Source organism: Homalodisca vitripennis, chromosome 3 (assembly GCF_021130785.1).
Source record: "Homalodisca vitripennis isolate AUS2020 chromosome 3, UT_GWSS_2.1, whole genome shotgun sequence".
Taxonomy (NCBI): domain Eukaryota; kingdom Metazoa; phylum Arthropoda; class Insecta; order Hemiptera; family Cicadellidae; genus Homalodisca; species Homalodisca vitripennis.
The window spans coordinates 151,519,830-151,545,804 of record NC_060209.1 but is presented as its reverse complement, the minus strand read 5'-3'; the positions used below and the strand labels follow the sequence as shown (position 1 = coordinate 151,545,804).

General features: G+C 35.8%; 1 protein-coding gene across 2 annotated transcripts in view; it reads right to left on the bottom strand.

The window, feature by feature from the left end:
* LOC124357654 (protein mini spindles) overlaps positions 1-25,975 on the bottom strand; it is a 93,877-nt gene that overhangs the window by 54,009 nt on the left and 13,893 nt on the right. For both annotated transcript variants that reach the window (XM_046809632.1, XM_046809633.1), the window contains exons 6-19: positions 24,839-24,959; positions 24,032-24,261; positions 18,903-19,097; positions 17,377-17,557; positions 16,318-16,430; positions 15,893-16,112; positions 12,623-12,771; positions 10,281-10,432; positions 7,834-8,052; positions 7,562-7,745; positions 5,367-5,579; positions 2,699-2,935; positions 1,314-1,476; positions 205-368 (exon numbers count right to left, since the gene is read on the bottom strand). In XM_046809632.1, coding sequence (XP_046665588.1) covers positions 205-368; positions 1,314-1,476; positions 2,699-2,935; positions 5,367-5,579; positions 7,562-7,745; positions 7,834-8,052; positions 10,281-10,432; positions 12,623-12,771; positions 15,893-16,112; positions 16,318-16,430; positions 17,377-17,557; positions 18,903-19,097; positions 24,032-24,261; positions 24,839-24,959 — 2,541 coding nt within the window. The remainder of the gene's footprint in view (positions 1-204; positions 369-1,313; positions 1,477-2,698; positions 2,936-5,366; positions 5,580-7,561; positions 7,746-7,833; positions 8,053-10,280; positions 10,433-12,622; positions 12,772-15,892; positions 16,113-16,317; positions 16,431-17,376; positions 17,558-18,902; positions 19,098-24,031; positions 24,262-24,838; positions 24,960-25,975) is intronic.

Here is a 25,975-nt window from a genome sequence, read left to right as displayed (position 1 = left end):
CCATCTGATTCTAACCTTTTCTAGTTAATAATGAGATATTTAGTTAGAATTGGGTTCCTCTTCCGCTGTTACCTGCATTGCTTATTTGTCCAACACCTATTATTGGAGTACTGTGGAACTGTTAGAGTTGACTCAGTTTTTGACTCGAGTAGCAATGCGTTTCTGCTGAGTACATTCAAAGTACTCTCACTATACTGTATATACCTTGAGTTTATCACAAGCGCTGTAGAGAGGTCCGTAGCCAGTGTGCATCATAACTCCGAGGACAGCTTCTGCTGCATTCTTGCGTACATCTGCATTACGATCCTCCAGGTTGGCCAGCAATACAGGTATACATGCTACCATCTCCTCCTTGGGTACCGTCTTGACTGTAACATCATAAGAGTGATGTAACATAATTTTAGATATAATCTAAATTTTTTGTGATATACCAAAATTAATAATTAGGAGAAATTAAACTGTTGCTTCATTTTAATTGTAAAATTTAAATTAAACTATATTTCAATCCTCAATAACATTCACTAGTCTACAAATAATATCAGCTAGTGAGGACTTGAATGATTCGAACATTTTAGATTAAAAACCCTGAATGATTTGAACTTCTCTGCTGGCTACATGACATATTATTATTAAGTTATAATGTTCCAGATGGGGGTTAATTCATAATTTTCAATTGGATCGTTCAAAATGTTCATGTCCATCATATATATTTTGAGCTATAACTCCTAAAAGCAAATAAGGCAACATTACAATCCATTGTCATATTGACTGAGTAGTGTTAATTCCACATGTACATCACTTGCTTTGCCTATATTATTGTAATAAATGTAGCAATATGAGCCATTTAAATGTTTCTGAATCACTTTTCACTGTTGAAAGTATTTTTAAATTCCAAAGTCTCCTACTACTTCAATACACAACCTCTCCTCATCACTATAAAGATGTATCTGTCACAGTGAATAGATACAACCTGAAATGATTTTCTTATTGCATAAGGATTTAAATTTTGTTTATATTTTGTTATGGTATATTAATCCAGTACTTTAAATAAGCAGTATTAATATTATTTAATTATATATGTAACATTATTTTTTATCACGTAGTTAAGATGTTTTTATCACCCTCTCTTAAGACACTTGTGTGATTCAATTTTGCAGATCATTCAAACTTTTGTAATGGTCCTATTCAGAGGTACAATTTATTCAAATTCCATTGTAAATCACTTATCTGACTGCAAATTCAGGTATATTACAAACTACTTTGTGTAGCTTTAATTATTTCTTTTGAATGAATGCTATGAGTGAATGACATACTGTTAGGCAGTTTCTCAGCCAACCAGCCCCAGAGTTCCGTTCTCAAAGTTGGAGAGCCGGACTTGAGGGCATCAGCGACCATCTCACCGTCGAAGAACTCCCGATAGCCACACTGATCCCCCCAAGTGTTGATACACGCTACGGCTGCAGACCGAATCCACACCTGCACCAAACATACAGTTGGATAAACCACAAAACAAATAGATACAAACCTGTTGATAATTTAATCTTTTGATTTGGTACATAAGCTCAGACTACAACATTTCTTTATTATAAATTACCAGAAAAGAAATTAGAGTGTTACAAATAATGGTTACAAAAAAGAAGAAACATTTCTACGTGTTAATTAAATCCATGCAATTTATTGTTATCAGGAAATACTAATACAATGATTTTATGACATTCAAAAGTCTACATCTGAATTTCCATAATGTACTTTTAAAATATTACACACATCCTACTATAATCCATACTTAAAATCTTTATATTAATCTTTTCAAGTAACAATAATTTATTGAAAAAAAAAAACTGTTTTAATTATTTATTCTGATTGAGATACAATTGATTCTTGATTAACCATTAATGGATCAACTGTGTTGCAATTAAACTGTGGTCATGTACAGTAGTAAACATCTAATCTAAAAAATAATCACTTAAAAATCGGTCTCTACCAATTCATCTATTAAAAGAGAAAACATACAAATCATAAGAAGCTCATACAGCTGTTTAAATAATATTACATGTGCATGTGTGTGTATGTTAAAGTTCAAAATCACTTTATTCAGGAAAAATACAATACAATTTTTATACACTTTCATCACCCCAGCCACAAAATTGCGCGTGTGGGGGTGCATTTGGTGCTTAAATTCTTGGACAATACTTCCTTATTGCAATAAACTCATGCTTTAAGTCATGCTATTAAAGTCATGTCAAAAGATAAATACAAAATTAGTTTGTTTGATCCAACAGAGCAACTTTTAGCTTGATTTACGTATTTATTTTGACTTAATCTTATAAACTACACAAAAAATAACTAATTTTGATAGAAATAGTTTTGTAGCTCTAAGGGCAGTTTAGAAACACAGCAAAATACTCAATGCAGATGTAAAATAAATCATTCATAGCTCAAAAACAGTTTATACTAATCAAAAACTTTATTCTAACAACGGACAAGATTCAATTAAATTTTTTTGTGGTTGGTCATCGTCTAAAAACTAATCCAGCTACGAATTTTCAAAAATGACGTAAACGCCAGTTTGTGGGTTTATTATAACCATGGAAAGATCCCCTAAAATATCCGACAAAATTTCTGAAAGATACAGCATGTTGTAGGTTATTACAGAATGCTTAATGATATTACAGAAATAACTGAGTCTCTAATTTACCTTGCTGTCACCCATGCCCTGAAGAAAGTTGGGGAAGAAAACGCGTACATGCTGTTTGCAGCCAGGACCCATGGCAGTAGCCAGGGACTGACAGAGAGCCAGAGCACTAGCTGCTATCTTAGTGTTAGAGTCCACAAGCCTTGCTGCCAGTACAGGTGGACACTCCCCCAGACTGCTGTGGATGGACTTGCTCTCAGACACCATGTTCTGTAACTTCTGTACAGCTTCTGCCCTCACCTGTGGACACGGTTTCAGCTACTATGACCACAGAAGAAAAATTGGGAGGACCTCTACTTCCTTGCGAAATCTTTCTAGGTGTACTAATATGCAATACACAAACATATTATTACATCACTGTCAAGGAATAGAAGACAAATTATATTAACATATTGCACATTATAGACACTTCCCTGCATAAAAGGGACCAAAAGCACAAGGACTTAGAGTGAAGGTCTGTGTTGATCCACTTGTCTACATAGTTGTCAGTGATTGTTTCATTTCCAAATCTTTAAGCCACCTATGTAAGGCTCACTGTTATGCTCTATGGACTTAGTTTCTTGATTTTTAATATCTTCCTTCACTTTTTTGTACCATGTTATTTCCTTCATCAAAAGTTTTAATGAGGCTTTTCAACAGTTTAATTCTACATTTATGCTCAAGATTTTCTAACAGATGGTCCATGAGTAGGTGAGAAGTAGAAAAAAAATTGTATTAATATCACCAGAAACAATTACATATAAATTACAAAGAGCAAAATTGTCCATTACTAAAAGCGCTTTCTGAAGTAGATTGTTTACTTTTTAAAGCTTTTAAACTTGTGGAACAGTCAGTGTAAAACCAGCCAGCTGAAATGTTCAGTTCCCTGATTCTTTACATTGTTTTCCAGCAATAAAACCACCTTCTTTTTGCTGTAAAATTTCTCTTCTCCGTCTTTAAACTTTTTGTGAAATTCCATAGCTTTTTCCTGTGGCATTGGCTGAACTTCCTTGATCTGGAGCTGAGTAAAGCACTTAAACAGTACTTGGAAGTTTTTTCAAAATATCTGGTTTCCATATTTTGTTATTGTTTATTACCCTTGTTGTCTTTTTGTAAACAATATTTTCAATTTTTATCTGTGTTCTCCAATCTTATAGGTTACTTCTCTAATACTTAAATCCTAAGCAACTTTTTTAATCGTCTCTCTTTTATGAAGTCCATTGTTGGCTTGCAATTTAGTCTCTTAAAAGCACACACCTTCTTAAAGGATTGGTAGAGGGTTCTGCATCACTCTATCCAGGTGCACAGTTGTACAACATGCTATTACCTAAAATCAAGAATGAGAATCTTATCTCTTTGAAGAGGAAAACTCCATAGCTGGCTTATATCTGAAACCACCTACAGACTGTACAAAAGTTTTTGAGAGAGCAAGGGCTGGACATTTGAGATGATCCTTTCTCACCTGCTTTGCTTTGCTTTAGTTCTTACAAAAAATATTTGATGAATATACTGTTCTTGAGGAAGTGTAAGTAAAAAGTGTCTATTTCTTTATCAGATAAAGAAGCAACAAGACCAATCAAAATGGAGCTCAGGTAAACTTACAAATAAAGTAAAATGTACAAGTCTCGATAAAATTTAATAATTTATATATCTACTACTAGCTTTCTTGAGCCAGATGATGGAGTAAAATGTTAACAAGAATACTTTACCCAATTATTGCACTTAAACATCTAAATTATATCTGTAAGTAGAGAAATATTTTGTGATATTAACCCTTTGAACGCCGATATAAATTTAGTATTTTTTTTTAGTTTACGCTCATTTAAGGTGAAAAAATGAAAATTCCTTAAAGCTATTTATTTATTAAATCCTAATGACTAATAACACACACAAAAAATAAATTTTACAATAATGTAATACTTGCATTAAAATAAACACATTTTTTCATAATAATGGAATATTTCAATAAAAATCAAATTCAGGTTACAGAGTAATTAAATACATGTGATGAAAAATATGAAAACTATGTACAAGGATAAGAAAACAAATAAAGTGTAATGTGCTGATCTTGATTAGTTTATGAGTTCTGATGATAGATTTAGGCAGTTGTATGGTAAACTTCAAAACACAAATCGGGATGAAGCCATAGGGTCTCGGGACATGAGCCATAATTACACAACAGAAAAGAAACAATAAAAACTTGATTACAACACCTAAAACATGGTTACAATAACTTTTTACAACTGTTTGCATAAGGAATGACAACACAAGAACACTTCCCAAAGGCAAAATTCGTGCTCCACTGACAGTCGGTAATGGCGGATAGTATTGTCATCAGCGTACAGACGGGAGTGGGAGAACAGCTGCCAGCAACAAAACAATTTATTGTTTACCTACTGCGGCCAGCTGACAGCTGCAACTGGATTATTTGGTCAAGCCAGTACATTACTTAGTATTGTGGCTTATATATTGAGCTTATAAACTTCAAAAACAGTAATAAAATATATTTTTATCGATCAGCGAATTATTTCGTCTACGGCGTGCTAAGGGTTAAGTTTGTTGGCTGAGAAGGTCAAAGGGTACATTTGTGAATAATATACTGAGATTGGAAAGACCAACGAATTTTTCAGATCTAGGTTTTAAGTTTATTTGGATTCAATTTTTTATTTATCTATTTCTATTATAAACTCACCTTCCAATTCTTATCTGACAATTCATTGATGAATGTATCTGTGATGAAAGGTGAGAGATCCACTCGTTTGAGATTACCAGCATCTCCATGGTCCATGGGTGCAGGCCTGTCCTCATCATCCTCTGTGGCGTTGCTCAGAACGGTGTCCACACTAGCTCGTCGAGACTCCTGCTTTACACCCCTCACTGGGCTACGGGGCGTCTCACCTGCATGCTACAACAAAAATTCAATCACAAGGCTGTAATTGTAGTAAATAATTTTGATGATTATATGTTTTCAGCATGATGTTATGGATGTTATTGTTAATTTTAAGTGTCTGAATTTTATCATATTACATTTTGTATTTTTACTTCTTTCTTAGTTTATGCAGAAATGTCATAAATACATCTATATGTTATAATGTACACCTAATAATATATGTTATCGTAGATTTATGTTAGTGTGGAGTAGCTTTCCTCTAAGCAGTCACTTTGTAGAGTTATGCTCTTATTTTGTTGTACCAATATTATAATGTAATGTTCATTACTAATTTGGATTTCATTATAAATAATAGGTGACAGATAAACCATATTCACAACATACTAGGGTCTTTATCATCCGAAGTTGAAGAGACAAAGATTGATCACCTAATTACCAAATTATCATGCTTTTATAAAATAATATTTAACATGATTTTTGTATTTTTTATGTTTATGTTTGTACAAAGCCATGTGTCTGCAGTGTCTACACATGAATGTTAGCTGCTCGACAGAAAACAAACCAGGGTAGGCATTCAAAACATTTTTTCAAATTCCTGGTTATTTCTTGGGTTTTTCAGCTGAAAATTTACAATTCTCTACTTTTTTTCATTTTCAAACTAAATAAACAACTATAAATCTGTATTTAACACTTACACGAATGCAATGGTGACGGTTTATATTTACAGCTGAATTTACAGTAAAAGCCACATAGTATTGTGTGTACTAAATAACTTTCCTTTCTTTGATGTTTGGAAACTACATGTAGCCAATTTGGAAAAATAAAGGGAACAAACAATAACCAACACAGCACTACCGTTGATCATACTGCAATCCAGCATTGCGAGTCAGATGTCTGTGGTGCATGAACATAGGTACGAGAGCACAATTCTGTCCGTATATAAAGCTTGGTTCAGTACAACCAATAAATAAACCAAATACATATGAACTCTACTTTTAACTTTCTTTGACCTTTTAGAAAAAAGAAACCTAGGAATACCACGTATTTCAAAGGAAATTAATATATTTTTAAAACTGCAAATCATATCCTCTCACTCTCTGCTTTTAAAGATTCAAGATAATAGAAATGGTAATTTAAAAAATGAGCTTCCAGATTATATTACATTTAAATAAAAGTATATGGATATATATTTATACAAAATCTATTTATGTACGACACCCAACGTACGAAGTATAAAGAAAGTGAAAATAAGTGACCATCTGATAACCGCTGAGCAGCTAACGTCTGCTGCATAGAACCTGCAGACACGCTAATGTAAATATAGACATGGAAAATACAAACTTCTTAATCAAATATTATTTGTAAATCACATTTTATTACTGTGTGTTTCTAAGAAGTTTTTATACACAAATAACTACAAAATAAGTTGAAGCAATCATTACTTTGCGTAATGTTGATCAGTTTTTGTCCATGAGCAGATGCAACAAACTCTCAATGGTGTGCCAAAACAAATATAGATTATATAAGTTATAACTAAAATATTATTTCTTACGCTATAGTAATTAGTTATTTTGGTTATTTCTTTACACTTTTTCAAATTTTAAGGTCCTAAGATAAATGCTTACTTACTTTTGGTCGTAAAGTTGTGGGAGATATCTCATTTTAAAGATATACTCAATATGCATCCTAATACTTTATACCTTCTTCAATACTTTATTGGTTATTCAAAAAAATCTCAAAAATTTGTTTTACATTAATATTTAAGTACTCAAAAACTATACACTTCTCCTCTCTACAATCAAAAATAAAGGCTTGAAAGTTTTCGAAGTTTAACATAGTTTTTCTGGAATAAAACTAAGGCTTGTTCAACTACAGCCGGCCCGTAATAGGCTTTTATTGAATATGCAATTGGATACTAGTACTACAGAAGATATACCTTCCACATTATTTCTTCATATGTAACTAAGAATTGTCAGAAAGGATAAAAACAAGTTTACCTTATCACACTCAGCAGCGATCTGCTGCAGCAATGCAGGCTTTTCACCATCGAAGTACAACTGCAACTGGCTGCCCATATACACTGACAGTATGCCGACAAATGTGACTCCAGCTGTGCGGACTAAGGGGTTGATTGCTGTTACACCCTTCTTAACATTGTCCATTATAAGTTTTGGCTGAACACTGTCAACAAACACAATGCCACATTAGTGATCTGACAGATATTTCTCAGTTTCGAGTTATAGATTGAATGTTGTTAGGAGTAACTTACGTGAGTCCAAACTCTTGGATGGCACTGCCCAGCCAGTTGAGCACCTCAACCTGGACCTTGGGGTTCTTCTGTGCGAAAGCGTAATCCAGCACTTGTATGGCTACATGTTCCAATCGAGTGGCTTCACTGAGAGCTGTCAATGCGTCAGCTGCCGCTGACTGTGTCTTGATATCACTCAACCTCTCAGCAACATCGGTCACCACACAGTTTACGCCAGTTCTGCAAACATACAAGTTTCAAATCTTCTCCTGAACCAGATATTTCACTTTATACTTAAAAGATATAACACTAATAGTATTTCAACAAATTCCATGCCTAAGATTTTTGGGAGTGATTTTGTTGTAATTGATTAAGTTTCATGTATTAGAAAAGACAGTAAAGATTCAAGCAGTACATTCCGTCCAAATGAAAGCATTTCAGTACAAAGTACTTTGTTTTGTTTGATAGAGTAAGTGGAATTGTTTTTAACTTGTTACAATGGAAAAGAGACTAACTACACTGATGACAGCTGTGTAAACTCTGGTGTACCAGAAAAGGTTACAGATACCCTCATGAAACTTAATCTGGGCTCGAACAATATATTGTATGTGGACAAGTGGTATTACAGTCCTGCACTGTTTACGTCTAGTAGCACGTGGCGCTGTTAGAAGCAATTGCACAGATATGCCATGATTTTCAAAAAAAGATGAATAAAGGCGATGTAGAAGTGAGGCACAATGGAGATTTGCTTGAGACGAAATGGTGTGACAGACGTCATATAACTATATCGTCAAGTGTTTGTAAAAACACAAAATGGTAGAAGTCACCAAAAAAACAACTACTGCAAACCCTTAGAGACCATATTATAACAAACACATGGGGGCTGTTGATAAGGCCGTTATGGTGATGAGCTTCAATGACTCAACACACTATAAAGTGGTAAAGGAAGTTTTTTTATACTTACATGACATAATTTTGTTGAATGCCTCTCGTATGTTCAACATACATACTGGCAAAAATAAACCACTCATGGACTTTAGACAAAGACACATGACATAAGACTTGCATAAGATATGCACTCCAGTGAAAGGACAAATATTTCCCACCTAACACCGACTTTCACTCCAGCAGGTAATAAGTACTCACTGTGTACATCACTTTATGTGGGAACTACCCTAAAGTGAAAAACGATACAAGAATGTCTAAAGCAAGTACTGCACATACAGGAGAGACCTCGTATGAGTAAACAACCGGTGATGTTACTTTTTGCATTAATCCTTGTTTCAAAGAATTTCAAACCAAGCAAAAATAATTAAATTTAAGTGTAAAACACGCAATCCTAATGCTATGTTTTACAACGTAAATAAACAAGTTACAAGAGTTTTTAAACTATTTTTTCATTTTTACTCCTTATAGTAATTTTTGGTGTTGCATTAGTTACTCATTTTAAATGTGCAAAAAGGGACGTCATATGGCCTCCATACTTCTGAGAGGGTTAATTGCAACTTATATTTTTATTTTATAGAGTTTATCTATTTGTGTGAATACCGTTCTGGAAATCATTGAGTAATTATTTTTGTGCAATTCAGTTAAGTTTATTATGGGCAACTGTCATTCAATATAAATAATTTTAAGTAAAAGTAGTATTGAAAAATTACTGTTAAACTAAAATATTTTTTACTGTGAAATACTTCAGAAGATGGTAGCTCGGGCCTTGTATATTCATTTGAAATACAATTACATATTTATATTGATACAGTCAGTATAAATCAGGAAAGAATATTTGTTTTAATTATAGTACAAGGTATAATAAAATTTCATGGCCTAAATAGCATACGCTAAATTTATTTGACTACCTGATTCAAGTAGGATCAGATTATTAATTTTATTTAACACATACAATTAGAAAATAATCAAATTTTATTTAAAAATAAAGGTATAAGCTTTTTTAGTATGATAGCAATCAACATGATCGAAGAATTCATAACCACAATTGAATTAATAAAAATTATCAGAAACAGCTCATATCCACTCAATTATAATTATACATAATTAAGAAATTGGATTGTTTTAAAAATCAACATTCACAAAAACTCAACTGGAAAAGTCTATCCTTAGCTGTATATATTATAATAAATTTATAAAGAAAGCTTTTTAAAGTATTTTATTTTTTGTTTTTCTACTTTAGAAATTCACTGTATTTAAATTATCCTAAATTTCTAACACAACACATTTTTATGAATAAAATTACTGCATTGTAACATTGTTATTAACATTATGAAATTATCTACTGTGACCTAAATTTTTTCACTTTTGTTTACAAAGTTTTCTTAAAATTTATTTAATTGATATTATAATTATTAACAAAGTGTGGAGACTAATTTAAGCAATCAAAACAGAATATTCAAAAACTAAATAAAAAACTTATAAAATAATTTATATCTAAGAAAAATTACAATTTTACTTACACAGACACAGGGAAGGTTTCAGCTATAACTTTAACTGCATCCAGTCTCAACTTTGCCACCTGGAAGTTGGTATCTTTCAATCCAGGCTTCTTCCTGATCACTTGCAGTAACATCTGACTGGGAGCTTCACTCGGCTCCAAGGTGCCCAGCAACTATGGGACAAACAACTTAGTGAATCCATTCAGGTACCAAGAACAAGTGATACAATTACAACAATTCTGGTTTAGGAAAATTAAAACTATAATTTCAGGGATCACTTCCTTAATGAGTTTAAGTATTATGTTAAAGAAGTGCAGCAAAAACCATATAAAAGTTCATGGGTTATAAATAATTAGTAATCGAAAGAGAGATTGTCCAACAAGAAAAGATCATTTTGATGTAATCCAATGAAACAACAAAATATATTGAATAAAAATGTATCCAAAACTTGGAGTCCATCTTGTTTTAATAGTCAGTCACAACTGCTGTTACATATTTACCACTATTAGACAATGATCATTATTGCTGCTAATATCAAAAAGATAAAGAGAACATTTATTTTGATAAGCAATATTCTTCACCTTCTGCTTAATCCTCCTAAACCAGGAGTAAAGATTTTCAGTGTCTTTAACCCTCTCTCCCGCTCGCATTGTTTCCAAGCGCTCATGGTGCTTCTAACCTCAATTAATTCGCTCTGCTGGTCGCGCTCGGTAAAAATACGCTGCGCCTCAACTTACACACGTTCTGTCATTGTAATTAACTATAATTTTATATATATTAATTATTTTACTATATATTTGTTCAATGAAGTTGACTGTACGAGACCAGGGAGGTGGCACACGGACAGCTGGGCGTCGGTGGCACGGGGTAGTTTGTTGCGCAGTTACTTGGTGAAGGTCATTGTCTGGCTCGCCGTCACTGCCACTGTGATCACTCCGAACTACATCCTCAATGCCACCAACCACTTCACAAGGCTCTGTTACATCACTACATTCACTTGAATCGTCGCAATCACTACTAATAACGATATCGATTTCACTGTCACGAAGTGTACGACTCTAACCCGCCATTGTTTCCGCACAACTAATATAAATAGCAAAATAATGGAATAAATCTACTGTAAAAGTAAAGTGAATGGTCTCCTGATAGCAAACAACCCGTAGTAGTACAAAATATTGCTACTCGAGAGCAGCACTTATCGGCTCTAGCGGGTAAAGCAGTGCGTGCCGATCTGTGCCGTTTAAGCTGCAGTGGCTATGTGGTGGCCGATTCATGCCTTGCGAGCGGGAGAGGGTTAAGTAATACAGGTGTTTTATTGTTATGTATATTGCTAACTAAAAACAAGTAATCTTGGTTTATTAAGGTTGTAGTACAATAAGTGTAATTTACAATGTATTATGATATAGGGCAAAATTTCCGGTTTATTTGATGGTGGAAAACTATATAATATCATTGAAAGAACATTCTTTATCTCTCCCCAGAGAATTGCTGCTCTCAGCTGCACATCTCTCAGTGTAATACAATCCTCTCTCTTTCCTCTTCGATACAAAAAAATATTTAGTACATTCAAGGCAAAAATCAAAGTGGTTTTGTTTTCTACACAAAATATTGTATCTTATATCTTAAATTATTTTCCAACATAGTTCCTATTAGCCACTTACTTAGCGGGTCATGAGCTTAACTAAACCTTCCTAAAAGAAACATCCCACCAGAGAAGACAGCCTTCTGTACACCAATTTGTGTGCTGTCATCACATTCAAAGCTCTTACAACCTAGGGCCAGGCTGTACGGGGAAAGAAACGTCACAGATCTGCCAAGTCATTTTATTTTAATCACACATCTGTAAGCACTTCTGGAACATTTTGGAAGAATATATAATACAGACATTAAAAGTACATTTTTACAAGGGAGGGACTTTAAAAATCAAGAAATCTTCCAAACCTACACCTGAGATAAGTCCCTCCCTCCACTTCCTTCAGCAAACCAACAGTGTCCATCAATACATAATATAGTATCCATACATTATCAACAGTTACACAGTGATAAGTGTCCAGAAAAAAGATAATAAGTGAATTGGCCCTGCTTCCCACCATGACTCTGCAAGCAAGAGTGAACAGACAGACAACTAGAATGTTCTCTACTGGTTGAGAAGAATTGCAGTGTAATAAAAATTCCGAATAAAGGTGAGAAAATTATTGGTTTTATATATTCTTTCAATCATTGGAGCCTAAAAGATAGTTTTCAAGGTAAGTCTGTTGATTTTCTTATCATCTAGTAACAATCTCTGGTTTTCAGCCCTATTAATCCAAACCTAACTAAAATCACACTTATACTATACACACTATAAAGGTAAAAATGCAGACCTGATGGAACTGTTCCACAGCAGCCAGACGATTCTTCCAGTTGGAATCAGCAAGGCCAGACAGCAGGTCTGGTGGGAAAATGGCTTCTGCCTTCTCGTCCACCTCTTCTGGGCTCATCTCCCGCTCTACGGGGGCCTTATTCTTAGTACCTACAACATTATTGTACTTTGTATATGGGTAGCTGCTAGACATATGCTGGACAATACTAGTTTATTTCCTCTGGGCTCATCTCCCGCTATTCAAAAAAATGGAACAAAGAACCTGTATAAAATTTTGTTTGAAAAACGAAATTAAGTGCGCGGATGCATTCTGAATGTTGACTATGGCATACGGAGAAGCTTCTTTGGACAAAAGCAACGTTTATCGGTGGTACAAAATGTTTTCAGAAGGCCGAGAAGATGTGAACGACGAAGAGCGTGCCGGACGCCCGAGCACTTCAACAACAGACGAAAAAATTGATGAAGTGAAGAAAATGGTATTGGCCAATCGTCGAATCACTGTTAGAGAAATTGTCGAGGACCTAGCCATATCAATTGGCTCGTGCCATTCGATTTTAATCGATAATTTGGGCATGAGACGGGTCACCGCAAAATTCGTACCAAAATTGCTTAACCCATTGCGGATCACTGAAGAGCTGGGCTCGTCACGCAGCGGCCGGGCCTAACTGCACGGTGACGAGCTCAGGTCGCAAAAGCGGTCTGCTTTTAAATTTCCCTCCAAATAGTTCTGTTAATGTCTGATAGATCGGGCGATCGTCTTCACTTGTCTACTAAGAGTGTTTAACAACGGTCTACGTTTAGAGTTTTCAAAAGTTTTATAAATATCCTACAGGTCGCAGTTGTATGTCGAAGTTGAAAAATCATTCATATGAGTTTACTCTTTGCTTTTTAGCGCTTCTGATTGGGTGTTTTCCTCAGTTGTTATTATAATACTTTTGAGGTTAGTGACACAACTAAACGACGCAGACGTACATGTTGGTGGGTTTAGTCTAGACAATGGCCCGGATGTTGCAATCGATTCGCCCGAGCCGCTTTATTTAGACTATGATTCAGACATCATCCCTGCCACGCCGTAACCTTGCTCGCGTGTTATCGTTCCTACATCACGGATACCCCAGCAGGCCCATGTTCCATCTGAACGAATACCTTCGCAGCTGAATTTTCTAGTATACAATAGAGAACGATACGATGTGGCGCACCATTGCTGTTCGTGTGGCCGCTGCCCGTGAATTAATTCGCGCCCGCTGGTGCTCGCGCGCCAAAACAATACGATCCGCAATGGGTTAATTTCGATCAAAAACAGCATCACATGAACATTGCTAATGAGATGTTGGAACCTGTCTGCAATGACCTGAATTTGCTCCACTGATGACGAATTGTGGGTTTATGGTTATGACGTGGAAACCAAAGCTCAATCATCTCAATGGAAGCTGCCGCACGAACCAAGACTGAAAAAAGCACGCCAAGTTCGGTCGAATGTGAAAGTTTTGCTTACAGTTTTCTTCGATTGCAGGGGCGTGGTGCATCATGAGTTCTTGCCACAAGGTAGAAAGGTGAATAAGGAATATTACCTGCAAGTTATGCGCAATTTGCACGAAGCAATCCGCCAGAAACGCCCGAATTTGTGGAAACACAAAAATTGGCTTTTGCATCACGATAACACCCCTGCTCACACATCGCTGCTTGTATGCGACTTCTTGGCCAAAAACAACACACTAATGATACCGCAGCCACCGTATCCCCCAGATCTGGCCTCCTGTGACTTTTTCTTGTTCCCGAAACTGAAGAGGCCCATGAAAGGACGACGCTATGCCACGATTGACAAGATAGAGCAAGATACAAAAAAATGATTTTTTGAAGTGCTTCGAAGATTGGAAAAAACGTTGGCACAAGTGTATAATATCCCAGGGGGATTACGTTGAAGGGGACAAAATAGATATTCACAAATAAATAAATAATTTTTGAAAATACACAATATTCGCGATACTTTTTGAATACACCTCGTATTTCCTCTGGGCTCATCTCCCGCTATACGGGGGGCTTATTCTTAGAACCAATAACATTATTGTACTTTGTATATGGGTAGCTGCTAGACATATGCTGGACAATACTAGTTTATTTCCTCTGGGCTCATCTTCCGCTCTACGGGGGGCTTATTGTATAGTACCTATAACATTATTGTACTTTGTATATGGGTTGCTGCTAGACATATGCTGGACAATACTAGTTTATTTCCTCTGGGCTCATCTCCCACTCTACAGGAGGCTTATTCTTAGTACCTATAACATTATTGCACTTTGTATACGGATATGTGCTAGACATATGCTGGAAAATGCTAATTTATTTCCTCTGGGCTCATCTCCCGCTATACGGGGGGACTTATTCATAGTACCTATAACATTATTGTACTTTGTATATGGGTAGCTGCTAGAATATCCTGGACAATACTAGTTTATTTCCTCTGGGCTCATCTCCCGCTATACGGGGGCTTATTCTTAGTACCTATAACATTATTCTACTTTGTATACGGGTAGCTGCTAGAATATCCTGGACAATACTAGTTGATTTCCTCTGGGCTCATCTCCCGCTCTACAGGTAGCTTTCTCTTAGTACCTATTATTTGGATATTATTATACTATTCTCCTGTAATATCTTGTGTAATGTACTCTTCTCTTTATTTTAACTATCTTCAACTGATATACATATATTGCCAGACTGTTGGTTTTCTACATACTAAATGTGCTATACTTCCGTCTGGCTGTTATTATCACATAACAAAACAGTACACTCCTATTGTTTCCAACATCTATGGTGAAGATGTTGGGGTGTATGGGATTAATATAAAGTAGGAATTCATGTAAGCTATTTCTACTGTGAGGCCAAACTGCCTATATAGCGAACCCATAACTTCGGCTTCTTCAATGTTTTGATGTTAATTGTGACAACGGCCTCGTAAGCCTAAGAGCTAAAAACAACCAATTAATTCAATTGGGAAACAATTGTGTATTATATTAAACGTTGACTTGTGCAGAGTGTTCCCATGGTACATCTTGCTACCATGGGAATAGCAGTAAACTCCGTGCCTCTTAGCACTGATACAGTTAAGTTTTTATACTACCAACAGGTGAATTTTTCTTTTCTTGTTTCCTTTGTATTTCACAAAATGCAATGTTGTATCATACAACCTAACAATATTACAGTGATATGGTTGAGCTAAACATTTTGCCAATTTAAATTAGTGAATACAAATTAGATGATGGCATGAACATACTGGCACTTGCACTGGATGAAGCTGCTTTTTTGGGTGCTGCCGCTTTTCCTGCAGCAGGTTTCTTGGTAGCAGAGCCATCTGGGCGCTTTACAGGTTTTGGTGCAGTAGAACCTGCTGAAGGCTTAGCACTGGCTGGGCGTTCAGCTGCGGGAGCTGGTTTTTTGGCCACCACCTTGGGTTGCTTCACCTGCAGCTCTGCCTTGTCACACGCCTCCTTGATCTTAACATATCATCAATTACAAATGTCAGTTAAATGTTTTCAATTTAAATGAACTCAATATGACTTTAAATTATTTGTATTTTTAAACTCTTGATGATAGAACTCTTGTCTTGCAACATGTAGTAACATATCCACATAAAAACAGTTCCATGGCTGTTACAAATAAACATGAACTTATACAATTTAAATTGCATAAATAATTTACCTTGGTCATCTTAATATTGTCTATGTCAGTGAGGAATGGTGAAATGCCTTTTTCACCAACAACTTTCATAGCAGTTCCTAGGGCTTCAGCAGATGAATCTCGGACAGTAGGATCTATAACCCAAACAAAAAATCTGATAGAATCATAAGATAAAAATGAAATAGAACTTAATAAAAATAAATCTGGAGCCAAGTGGTATACCTGGTGAAGAAAATTTTAGAGATAATCTAATGCATTTATTATAATTTTGGTTTCCAGTTCACTAAGGAGTCAATAATACCATCTACGGTACAAACAAGGCCCTTCTTATAAAATAATTTGGTAAACAGAATAATGGTACCGATGGCGTACTTGGTTTAATACTTCACACTGGGATTTTCATGATCCCACCGAATGTAAGCTACCATTATTTGAGGTTACTTTTTACTCATAATAGATTTGAACACAAATCATTGATCATTTATAACACAAGACGACTGGTGGTTTATATTAAAGCTATCCATTTAAACAGCTTGTGAGGGTTTCTTGTTGGGGTTTATATATATATATAAACTATTTGGATCTACCTTAAAACAATAAGCATCAGTAAAAGAGTTAACCCTCCATAAAAATGTATTACTATTGATGAATAACAAAATAATCAACAGTAACATTATACATAAGACATAAAATTAAAAATGCATTGAAAGAAATACAGCTAACAGTAGTCGATTATGATCACACTTTTATATTGTTAAAGACAGGAACAAAACACCAATGCCTCTATTTTTATTATAATTAATTACGTCTTTAAACCCCATTTTGCATATCCTTTCCTTAATAAAACACACATAAATTATGTTATATCTTGTGCCAATGGGCACTACTGTCAACAACAGAAATTCAGTTTCGACTGAGAAATATCCCATTTGTGTATTTATTTTAATGTCTCCATGTTACAAAGAATAGCAATAATCTTCCAATCTGATAAAGATAAGCCTGATCTTCTCTCAAAACTGAAGTTGAAACCTGCCTCATCCGCTACCTTAATCATGAAAGACGTGAACTTAAAATATTAACCTGATTCATTGAGAGTCTTGAGTAGGACAGCACTGAAGGCCTTCAGTAGTTTCTTATTGAGAATGACTGGAGTACACTTTGTGAAGCAGCGAGCCAAAAATGCTGCTGTCTCTGCCTTCACTGAGGGGTTCTTGTTCTCCAAAGCAGCAATCACATCTTCCTGGATAGCTTCAAGAGTTGTCTAAACACAATTATCACATCAATTAGAGTAACCTTTAGTAGTTTTTTTATTTAGGATGACTGGAGAACAATATTGGTGAAGCAGCATTCACCGAGGGGTTCTTGCTCTCCACAGCAACGGTCTCTTCATCCTGGTTAGCTTCAAGAATTGTCTAAACATAATTATCAAATCAATTAGAGTAGCCTTTAGTAGTTTTTTATTTAGGATTACTGGAGAACAATATTGGTGAAGCAACATTCACTGAAGGGTTCTTGCTCTCCACAGCAACGATCTCTTCATCCTGGAAAGCTTCAAGAATTGTCTAAACACAATTATCACATAAACTAGAGTAGCCTTCAGTAGTTTTTTATTTAGGATGACTGGAAAACAACTGGTGAAGCAGCATTCACTGAGGGGTTCTTGCTCTCCATAGCAACGATTAAATCTTCTTGGATAGCTTCAAGAGTTGTCTAAATACAATTATGACAGTAGTTAATAAAGCCTCCATTTGTTTCTTGTTGGATAATTTTGTTAAAACCATAAATTCTATGTGTTTTAATTCCAAGAACATGTTTATGTTAAGTGATAACAAACAAAGACATATCAGACTCGTCATTTAGAAACAAATGTAAAAACATGTAGCTCTGGTTCAAGTGGACTTTGCAGAAAATTACACATTTATTTCCAAACCAGAAGTACAAAGCTATCAGTAGAAATAACCACAGGTCTCCTTATTCACATGCAGCATTTACTACCATAGCAATCAATCAATATACTTTGGTGTGAGATAACCTAGATCATAATTAAGAAATTAATAACAATTGTTTACATGTCAAAGATATTAGGAGAGTTTCTATCTGACATCAAAGATACCGTAGTTTGGTCAGATGAGCCAAGCTCTCAATTTAAAATAAATAGCTGGAATTGAAAAACTTTACAAGAAAAATATGACAAAAAATTCAATATGGCTCACTATGACCAAAAAATCATAGTCATCACTCCAGTCTACCACCTTAACCAAAGGCCTATTGAGAATATTTATTACAATATAAGTTAAGTTAAAACAGACATAGGCAGCTAAATTAAATAAATAGCATTTATAATTTACTAAATTTCCCTAATTATTTCTGTGCAATATATAAAACAATGTTTTTTCTATGGAAAGGATGTTTTGTCTCTTTTAAGAATCAAAAGTAGGTTTTCAACATTTTAATACTCTGACTACGAAGCAGCACAGCCTATAACACTGGGATTTGTATACTGATGTGGCCCTAATTTCGCCTCTGTATTCATGTACTAATAAAGAAATTATGAATATGAGCGATTTGCTACCAAAACTTACTGGTTAACTCTTATTTTTACTTACACTTATGTACATAGCATCAACTGCGTCTCTCAGAGCTGTAACAACAGACTGTTTCTTCTCTCGAAACTTCTCCAGTAGTCCTGCGATGCAGGCTGTGGCGTATGGCTGAAAACGTTTCTTCAGACCACCTGCTATACCACCCAGACACTTGGCTGCTAGAGCCACCACTACCACGTTGCTGTCTTTTGTAACCATCTGTAAAACATATGATGGTCTTTGTTTCTTAAATAATATGGCAAGTACCATTGTGCTTTTGTCTAGCTACTTAACCCTTTAAGGACCAACCGTCTGATTTATCGCCGGTGGCGTACTATGCGAAAAGGACCAACCGTCTGGTTTATCGCCGGCGGCGTACTATGCGAAAAGGACCAGCCGTCTGATTTATCGCCGGCGGACTTTTCATATTTTTTAAGAGATATTTTAATCTTCTATATGGAATAAATATACTATTTTTCTATTCCCTGTATCTTTCTTACTATGATATCAAATTTTAAACGTCTTTGGAATCATCAGCTTGGTCAAAAAAATATTTTTTGGCCATGTCGCATCGTAATGTTGTCAGGGTACTTTGGGATTATACCGACCACACCCAGACATGAATCGTTATTTGACATTTTGCTTCTACTGATTACTAGATTAGCGTAGAACAAATTTCGTCAATATAAAACAGGAATTGTCTTATCGCAAACCCCTCCCCATCCTCAGACAGAGATCAAAATCGAACGGTCTAGTAGATAACGTGATTGCAGAGTCTCGCCGCCCGTTCAGCTGGTGCATCGCTTTGTTGTACTTCCGTGTTTTACCCCTACATTTCTACAAACACAAAAAACTAAACTCTTTATTGAAAAAAAAAACACACACAACTTGTTTTTATGTACCGTGCAAAAAACTTAAATAATTATGTGATGCCGCGCGGCCTGCCGTAATCGGGAATCTCGAGAAAGATAAGATAACAGCGACAACAATACCGATCACAATACCTGGAAACGCTTGTTGATTGATGGAATGTTAGTTCTGTTAATCAACTACATCGTTTTATAACGTTCTAAGTTCATTGAAAAAATTTTAAGCGTTGGGGGCATATAACGGAATCTGACCCCAATAACAATTATTGATAATCGTTTTAAGTTTGTAATTAAAGATTTGTTTTTTCGTTCTATCATGTTTGTTTCTATAAATGTATATTTTTGTGTTCTTTATACTCGTGTGGTCGGTATAATCCCAAAGTACCGAATAATATCCTTAATAGCCTATAAGGTTTTGTATGTTAGGCTGATGCTGAAAAGTGTGTTTTAACCAGTGTTACAGAAAAATTTAATTCATTTACAAACTTTTTATTTTTTATTCCAGGGCTTTCAAATTTTGTACAGTTATAGAGAGTTATACGTAGAACTAATAAATACCATTTCCCACAAATAGTTTATTCTTATTTTTGGTAATTATTGAAGATCAAACTCAATTTTTTTAATTTTTTTTTCTTTCTTTTATTTGATAAACAGATAAATCAAATTGTATTTTGCTATATAATGACTTAAATTTATTTTTTCACAATAAACAATTTAATTATAAACATTTTAAGCCTAAAAACAAATCTGTACAGAAATTAGTTCTGAAGATATGATTTTTCTCTCAAACGCTAGAAAAATCGCACATTTTTAATGTGCACAGTTCTTGGAGCATGGCCAGAAAAACGCAAAAATTTTCTTTGCACATATCAAATTTTGGTCTGGTCCTAAAAGGGTTAAAGGTCAGTAAGATTTGTGATAATAAGTTTGACCATACAATTCTTGCATTATCTATATATCCATGTGCTGCTCTCAGTCAACATTGACCAGTCAATCGGTCAATACAATTTGGCTAATACTTATAGATACCCAAACTTCCAAAATCATTGGTAGTAACTGTTGTCATCGATAAAAAGAATTATTGATGGAAGCACTATGAAAGTATAAATAGAGTGGGAAGAGAATTCGACCCAACACAGACAACTGAACTTCCTGGTAGTTAATAATTCAAGATAACAGGTGGTTTATCAAGTTATCTGAGTAGACTACTCTGTGTTGTGTGTTGAATGGTTATGAGCCCAATCAATCTTTGTCTAATTCCATAAAACATGAGTTTTTCAACATTGACACAATCAATATCCAATTTTCAAAAATGTTTTACCACATTGGTAATTAGGGCTATTGTGTGATAATTTGATGATTTGAAATTGGGTTTTATTTCAGTGAATATTCCATTAAATTAAAAGACACAATGATTAAAGCCAATATACTCATGACTTTGCAATGAAGATGGGCAGAGATTTTTGCATTTACTCAAGAGTGGTTGAGTGTAAAAATAACGAAACTCTATTTTCTGTTTCAATTTTTGTAACAAATTCAGGAAAAATTGGTTTAACTGAAGTTAATTTTTTTATAACATATGAAAGTATTAGAGATGTCTATTGGTTTAGAGATTTGCCCTCGATGTGTAAAGCATAATAATTTCATTTTCGATTAATCCATCTCCCTTGAACAATCTACCACACTACCTTAGGCTAGTTACCTGTACCCGAAATATGTTTGTCACTCACCATGCACTTCACAGCCTGAATCACGTTGCTTAGGACTACTATACTAACCCTTATGGGAGCAAGCGTCAGTGCAAGGACTATGAGGGGCTGTCCACAGGGTGGCGTCCTTTCTCCTCTCCTGTAAAACCTAGTTGTAAATGACCTGCTAATGTCTTTGAACAATAGCGGTGTCTTTACACAGAGGTACGCAGATGATATTGTGATTCTTGTGAGTGGAAAGTTCAACACAACAGTCACGAAACTGACCAATGCTGCTCTAAACATGGTGGGAAACTGTTGTGATGGGGTGGGCCTTACTGTCAACCTCACCAAGGCTGCTGTGGTTGCCTTTACTAGGAGGCAACAGATGAAGGGTATTGGTCCATAAGGTCCGTAGGTCTATTCAGAGGTCCTTCCATTGAGTTGATGTCCGAGGTCAAGTGCCTAGGCGTGATCCTAGATAGGGTTCTAAACTGGGGACCTCATCTAGAAAGGGTCATCGCCAGGGGGAAATGGTCTTTAATTCACTGCAGACGTGTGATAGGTGGGTCTTGGGGACTTAAGCCGAGGCTTTTGTACTGGCTTTACGTTTCCATAGTCAGACCTGCACTAATGTATGGAGCTGTTGTCTGGTAGCCAAAAACGGAGGCCAAGATGGTGGTAGCTTGTCTGGCTGGCATCCAAAGGATGGCTTGCCTTGATATTACTGGAGCTTTTCCTAGTGCGCTGGGTGCAACTCTAGACTTTTGCTTCAACCTTGCCCCCCTGGACATTGTTATTCGGGCTATGGCCAGGAGGAATGCCTATTGTCTTCAACAAGTGGGACTCTGGTTGGGCTGCATCAGTGGGGACTGTAGAATTAGCATCCTGATTCAGGAGGATGTTCTGCACATGATCTCTGATCAGATGCTACAAAACTTTTCCTTTGACAAACCCTTTAAGATTGTCATACCTCCAAGGGATGATTGGTCGGAGGGAAAAGAACCTCTTCCACCAGCGGAGACAGCTCTAAAACAAAAAGCTGCACAGGCACTGGAATAGTGGGGGTGAGACCATGCAGGGAGTTGGTGGTCCCTATGGGTCCTTATCCTACAGTTTTTCAGGCAGAGGTCACATCCATTATGGAATGTGCCACGTGAGAATCTTCGTCTGCGATCTAGGAGTAAGACAATCAATATTTTCACAGATAGTCAGGCAGCACTGATGGCGCTGGACACTTGGGTGTTAAAGTCCAAACTTGTCTGGGATTGCTATCAAGTCTTCCCTTGCCAGAATCAACAATGTGACTGTTTGTTGGGTGCCTGGTCATAAGGGGATCCCTGGGAATGAAAGAGCTGATGCCCTGGCTAACCGGGTCTCAGCGTCAATTATGACAGGCCCTCAACCGTTCTGTGGTATTACAAGGTGTGAATCCTTTGGGGCTGTCTCAAAATGGGTTTGCACTGAACATGAGAGAAGGTGGAGGTTGCATCCGGGCATGAGAATGAGCAGAATGGTACTACAGTCGCCTACCTCCAGAGTGGCGTCTGACCTTCTCTCACTAAATAGATCAACGTCTTCTCGGGTTATAGGTCTGATCACGGGACATGGTTACCTGAGGAAGCAGTTTCTCAGAGTCGCCATCCTTCAGGAGGATCTGCTCTGTAGATTGTGTGATGAGCAGGATGAAACTGCCAAACACTTGCTCTTTGATTGTCCATCAATAGCAAGGGAGCGGTATGCCATCTTTGGTAGTTTGGACAAGAGTGGTGAATTTCCCCAGGAGGACCTGATAGGTTGTTTTCTGCGGTTTGTGGAACTGCAGAAATCATAGACAGTAGGACTTATTGTGTGCTTCCGGGGTGCGCAAAAGGCCCTTGAGGCTTAAGTGCATGGCATTAGGCCGCTCCATAGAAGAAGCATGTAGTAGTAGCTAATACCTTAAGTGTATGGCAATAGGCCGCCCCAAAGAAGAAGAGGAAGCGTGTAGTAGTAGCTAATACCTTAAGTGTATGGCAATAGGCCGCCCCATAGAAGAAGAAGAAGCTTGTAGTAGTAGTTAATACCTTAAGTGTATGGCAATAGGCCGCCCCAAAGAAGAAGAAGAAGCGTGTAGTAGTAGCTAATACCTTAAGTGTATGGCAATAGGCCGCCCCATAGAAGAAGAAGCTTGTAGTAGTAGTTAATACCTTAAGTGTATGGTAATAGACCGCCCCATAGCAGAAGAAGAAGTAGCTAATACAGGACAGTTCAGTCAGCATTGTATCTCACACAAAAATCAGGTATTCTCACAGGATTTTTTTCATTCTCAAGATAATCCAGGATGATAATTGAATTCTATCGTACATCAGGTTGGAACTAAATGGAAAGCTTTTTCAAAGTAAATTAGAAGGTTTTGTACAAACTTACCAAACTATTAATTTATTCCAGGTAGATTTAAAAGCTTGATATTAAGAATGGCATCTTATCATAAAACAAAAAATACCATCTTTTTCTGTTTCTTAATGATAAAACCGTGACAGTCAGTAAAAAAAGAAGACTGCTATTGTACTAGTGAGATGATGGGATTATTGTAAAGAAGAATGACAAAACTAGCCTTCTTGAGTGCTCGCACTAAGTCTCCGTAATCCCCATTCTCCAGCTTAGGGTTGCCTTGCATCATCTGATCTAGAGCGTCCAGCACTTCCTTGCGCTCCTGCCATTTCTTGGCCTCCACCTTCTCCTGCCAGTCCTTAGGCAGTTTAGACAAGATGTCCACTGGCACCATCAACTCATAAGGGTCGATATCCTGGGCACCCCCATCATCACACTCGTCACCATCTCCACCTGTACACCAATCATCCACTCTACACTTTAAAAAAACACATGATCATCAAAAACTAATTTTAATCATACAAGATTCAGGATCATGAGTTAATAACAGTAATTTATTTTTTATCAGGCAACTAGTATTTATTTGCAGTATTAAAACAGAATAAGTATTGTCAAACACTAATTAATGTAAGTAATAAACTAGTATTAACATTGCTTGAAAGTGAACAACAGTTTCAATACCAAAGGAGAAGAGAAGTACTGTATTACAGAATATTCGTAAAACATAATTAAATAGTTATACCTGTATATGAAACAGTTAAGTATATAAAGTGAATCGGGAAACTGGATATATGTGTTAATACTCTATATATGAGTCTATAAGTATGGCTGAAGATCCAGTTAGGATAAGAGTGAGTGAGATAAAACCAAAACCTCTACTTACCTCAATTTAAAATTTTTTGTGATCAAATTTTTTAATAATCAATCAACTTTTGAATTGGATTAAAAGTTAGGCAAATTAATTCTAGTTTGAGGTCTTGTCTCGAGAATTGTCTAACTTACAATTTCATACATAATAGATTATACTCGCCTTCATCTACCTCAGCTGCCTCAACTATCTTGGCTTGTTTCGCCTGTTGTGAACGTAAATATCTTGTAGGTACAGCTTTCTCGCCCTTCACCTTCTCAAATTCTGATTCAAGTTCTGCCACCTGAAATCAAAATAGTATGTACAATCACTACATCTATAAAAATACATCTTTGCTTACTAATAGATCCAATAGGTATGCATGGTACAATAGGTAAGTAAGTAAAACTATGTTTAACAGAAAATTTCCGTAGATATTGGCCTTACATATCTGCCATCTCAAGAGAATTGACGTCAGTGGTATACTAAGTGAGCAAGACACCATAATTAATTTTCATTGAGAAATGTTTTCACTTTTGAATAGACAGTTGTTTTCTTGGACTGTTATCTAAAGTAAGAACAACTTACTACAATATTTTATTAGTCTACGGAATTCTATAGTCATTTAACTATTAGTGTATCACTTAGTTGAAATTCCACAAACTCTACACTTAACCACCATATCATTAAAGAATCATCTGTGGAAGAAATGTAAAGTATACAGAGTGAAAGAATATACTATAAAAACAAAGATACCATCTTTCATAACGATGAGTGACAAGAAGACTGTATCTCTCCTCCAAACACAGAGCGCTGCCTGTTGTAAACAAAGGCAGTCAGCGTTAGCTGGTTATGTTTTTAATGTGATTTCCCATATGCACAGATTACTCACTTGCAAACTCTTTCTATCACTCCAATTTCAAGGGTGGTCTGAAAAGTTTACGACCTAACAAAGATACAAGATATTTTTTCTTAAATTTTTTAAAATTTTTCAACATAATCTCCTTTTAACACTACACACTTGTCCCAGTGATGCTCTCATCTCTGTAACCCTTCCAAATAGTACTCTGCATTTTCTCTGCAAAATAATTAATTGTTCACGAAGGTAATTGCCTCTTCATTTGATAAAAATCTTTGACCCCTGATGACAAATTTTAAGATGAGGGAATAAAAAGAAGTCGCTTAGGGCTAAGTGGATGGTCAAACAGTTCAAACTGTAATACATGGATTTTCGCCATGGAAACCGCTGAGGTGTGGGACGAGTTACCTTGGTGAAACAGGATTTTCTTTTCTTTTTCTTCTTCTTTAATACAATGAATA